Below are 3,957 nucleotides of genomic sequence, written 5' to 3' on the forward strand. Positions count from 1 at the left end.
TTAATGCTATTAATATTAATACCAGTATTAATATTTTTAAAATGCTTCTCCCACACGGAACAAAACTTCCATTGGACGTCCATTAGATATCCATCATAGAGATTCAGAACCTCTAATAGACGTCCATGGAATATCTATAAAGCCTCCACTCAACATCCAAATGTCCGCATCTTGGACCTCCATTGGACATCCAGTAGACGTTCTAAATAGAGATTCTATGGAGATTATGGACATACAGTGGATTTCATATGGAGTTTTACTAGAAGTGTTATGGATGTTTTCTGGATCGTTATGGGCAATTTCTAGAGGTTGGATGAATTTTCGGAGCTCGTAATTTTAATTCATTCTAATAAATGAAAACAGCACGGATATGTATAACAAAAATGGTTTTTATTTATTTTTGATGAGAAAGGATGCCATACATTAATACATATCAATATATATTTCAAAATAATAATATAATACAAGATACAAAAATATTCGCCGTATAATAAAAAAAAACTTATTCAGCAATATACCTGAAACATAAATCGGGAGATTATGAATCAAACAGATAAAAAAATATAGATGGTAGTAAATATATGGCTATTAGATAAAGAATTCTGAAAATAAAGTGGAATAAGTTGTTCTTACATATATGACTATATAAAAATTGTAAAATATGTGAAAAAAATATTTTTTTGGTATAACGAAGCCTCAGAAATGCACATTAATGTGCGATATGCGTAAAAATCGCAAAATTTGAAATGTGTCTCATTTCATCATTGGCTTTTGAATAAAGAATGCTGAAAATAAAGTGGAATAAGTTGTTCTTATATCTATGACTACATAAAAATTGTAAAATATGTGAAAAAAAACTTTTTTGTGTAAGGAAGTCTCAGAAATGCACATTAATGTGCGATATACATAAAAATAAAAAACTTTCAAATGCTTTATTTCATCATTGGCTTTTATATAAAAAATAATGCTGAAAATGAAATTGAATAAGTTGTTCTTATGGCTACATATTTTGTTATAAACTACTATAGCAACTATTTACTTGTTAGAAATTACTAACTTATATACTTACAAACTATTAGATATTTTATCTAAAAACATAAATTTAACGAAAATAGCAAAATATATAGGATACCTTGTTACCATACCTTTTGACACCGTATTAATTTAACATTTCATACCTGAAGAACTGCTTCCATATTTGATAAGCAACAATTTTTATACTTATGTTACGGTATCTATGTTGGTCTCTCCATATGAAGTTGTGCAACGTTTCTCCTCGTTGTGATGTCTTGCCTTTGAATGCCGGAACCATTCCATTATTCTTCGCTGAATTCTTTCTTGATCAGAATCAACCACATTCTGAAGAACAGATCCTAGGGAAATAATTGTCATGAAATATGATAACAATCTGATGTAAGATAAACGGCCCACTTTTCTCTAAACACTTATTCATACTCTTTCGATATATTTTCATTTTATAAATTTCCCTGAGCATAAAATGTCATATTGAATGTCGGTAAGGTAAGTATCAAAGCGCTACTATATATCATAGCTGCGTTCGGGGAGACACTATTTGGCGCTATGAACGTGTTCTGTCCTTGTTACTTACAAAAAATGGCACAAGGACAGAACACGCTTTTAGCGCCAAATAGCGTCTCCCCGAACGCAGCTTATATCATTTTCGAGATAATATTTTACGCTCAGGGAAAATAATAAAATTAAAATATATTCGAAGAATCAGTAAGAGAGAGAGAGAGAGAGAGAGAGAGAGAGAGAGAGAGAGAGAGAGAGAGAGAGAGTGGTTCAGCGTGAGAAAGTGGGCCGTTTACCTTATATATTCTACATTATATATCTAAAAATATTATTTTTTTATTATGTTCTATTATATTTTCTCCAACGATTCCTCTTGGATGATGACCTTAAAGGGATTGCAGTAGAATTAAGAGAAAAATATTCTAAACAAAAAGATATTATTTTTCCTTATAGGAGATTACCAGATTCCCTATAAAGAGGAATAATATTGTGTTTAGAATATAATTTCTCTTCATTTTATTAAAAATCTCTTCAAGTCGATATCCAAGAGGAATTCCTTTAAAAACAAGATTCAATGTTTTGGATGTATACACCCGTGCACAATAATTCGTCCCGAACTAGATGTAGCAGGTCAAGTCCGAGAAGTGTCTACCCTGATCTGTCTACAAGAATTATGCATTTTTTGAGCCACATACACATGTATAATTCTTGTAGATAAATCAGAGTAGGCAATCTTCGGAATTGACCCACTAGATCTGGTTCAGGACGAATCATTGCCCGGGTGCACGGGTGTATTACTTGATAAAAACGCAAATTTTTATATAATTATATTTTACTTACTGAAAATTACTTTCATAATTTCTAAGTTGTGCAATGGCTCTTTTCCACGTCGGCCTTCCCAATTATATCTTTCCGCTAAACTGTTTGAGAATATTTTGTATAGAGCCCTCTTCACGGCATCATCAACGTTGATCCCACCTATGGATCTCACATATGCGCGCTGTATAACAGAAGTATATATTATTATCTTACATGAAATTATAAAGTACAGAGAAGCACTATGGCAGAAAGGGAAGGGAAGGGGGGGGAGGGAGTGAGAGGGAGAGAGAGAGAGAGAGAGAGAGAGAGAACAGTATAATATAAGTTAATATGTATAAACCTACTATTGCTTCAGCGCTTTGGGAGTTTCCTTTTAAAATTTTTTCAACGTCCGCTATTTGGGATTGTGTCTCCAAAGGGAATAATTTTTCCACTTGTTCAAAAGAATATCTCGGGTTCTGCGCTTTTTTCTCTCTTTCATTTCTTTTTACTAAAATATCCAAGAGGGCCAATGCATGTTTGACATCATATTTTATTATCATCATTTCTCTGCTCAGTTTTTTTACATGGTCCACTGTAAATACAGATTACATTCTTAGTACATCCTATTTATTTTCTTCTATTTTTTAAGAGTCGAAATATCATTTCAGCTTACCGATCGTTGCTTGTGATGACTGATGATTGACATTATCATTAGAAAAAATAATCTCCCTCTCTCCAATATTCTGCCTGTCATGAAATGAGTCACCTTCTTGGGATATATCGGCATGTATCCTCGATCGATTTGTATCTTCCAAATTTGAACGCTCTTTAAAGTTGTTGTGAACTTCTTCCTCTCTTCCATGTGACGAACAGTTATCCGCAGCTACGTATAGAAAATAAAAGAAATATTTAATCAATTATTATATAGTTTATTACTATTCTCAAAATTGTAATTGAATTACATTCAAGTTAGAGAATTAACTTTTCTTGCTTACCTTGTGACAATGAGCGAGAGTCCTCATATATTTTCGGCGATTCTCGATCATAATTTTTTCTTATATTCCGAGAAATTATCTCCTTTGAACATGCAACAGATGTGCTTGCGCTGTCATGAACGTCATATCTGTGTCCTTGATTCTTCGCAACTTCATGTAGAGTCAAATTGAAATATTAATATTTATCACTCTACACTAAAATACATTGTGACTACTAAACGCCTTCTATAGCACTTTTGTTCATAATCACCTTTTGCAGGAGGAAGCGGAGGAGATGGAACAATAATATTTCTGCAATGCTCTTCTTCATCATCTGATGAAAATATTATTTTCTTTGCTCTGTGCTTCCTATTTTCTTTTATCTCCTTTTCAGTTGCCATGTCTGATGTATAAATGGCCCTTTCCGCTTTCTCCTTAACTTTTTGTACAGACGCTGAAAATGCGTTATAAATACATCAATACTAATGAACATGTTATATACTGAGACTGTAATGTAAAATTCTATCCATTTGCAATTGAAATACTTACAATATTCGCCAAATGTCCGTATAATTTTATGCGAAGTCCAATCAACATTCGGTACTTCCTCCTTTTCTATTGCTTTTTTAATTCTTTTATCCGTTTTATA

The 3,957-nt window shown here is 32.5% G+C and overlaps 1 protein-coding gene across 1 annotated transcript in view; it reads right to left on the reverse strand.

Moving 5' to 3' along the window:
• Positions 1-267: 267 nt before the first annotated feature.
• LOC116843611 overlaps positions 268-3,957 on the reverse strand; it is a 4,302-nt gene continuing 612 nt past the window's right edge. The window contains exons 3-9 of the mRNA XM_032814146.1: positions 3,858-3,956; positions 3,580-3,762; positions 3,330-3,479; positions 3,008-3,217; positions 2,697-2,926; positions 2,374-2,533; positions 268-1,373 (exon numbers count right to left, since the gene is read on the reverse strand). Of these exons, the coding sequence (XP_032670037.1) occupies positions 1,222-1,373; positions 2,374-2,533; positions 2,697-2,926; positions 3,008-3,217; positions 3,330-3,479; positions 3,580-3,762; positions 3,858-3,956 (1,184 nt within the window). The 3' untranslated portion in view covers positions 268-1,221. The remainder of the gene's footprint in view (positions 1,374-2,373; positions 2,534-2,696; positions 2,927-3,007; positions 3,218-3,329; positions 3,480-3,579; positions 3,763-3,857; position 3,957) is intronic.

The sequence above is a fragment of the Odontomachus brunneus genome, unplaced genomic scaffold (assembly GCF_010583005.1).
Source record: "Odontomachus brunneus isolate Ranch 3 - 2012 unplaced genomic scaffold, Obru_v1 Obru_scaffold_034, whole genome shotgun sequence".
Lineage (NCBI taxonomy): Eukaryota > Metazoa > Arthropoda > Insecta > Hymenoptera > Formicidae > Odontomachus > Odontomachus brunneus.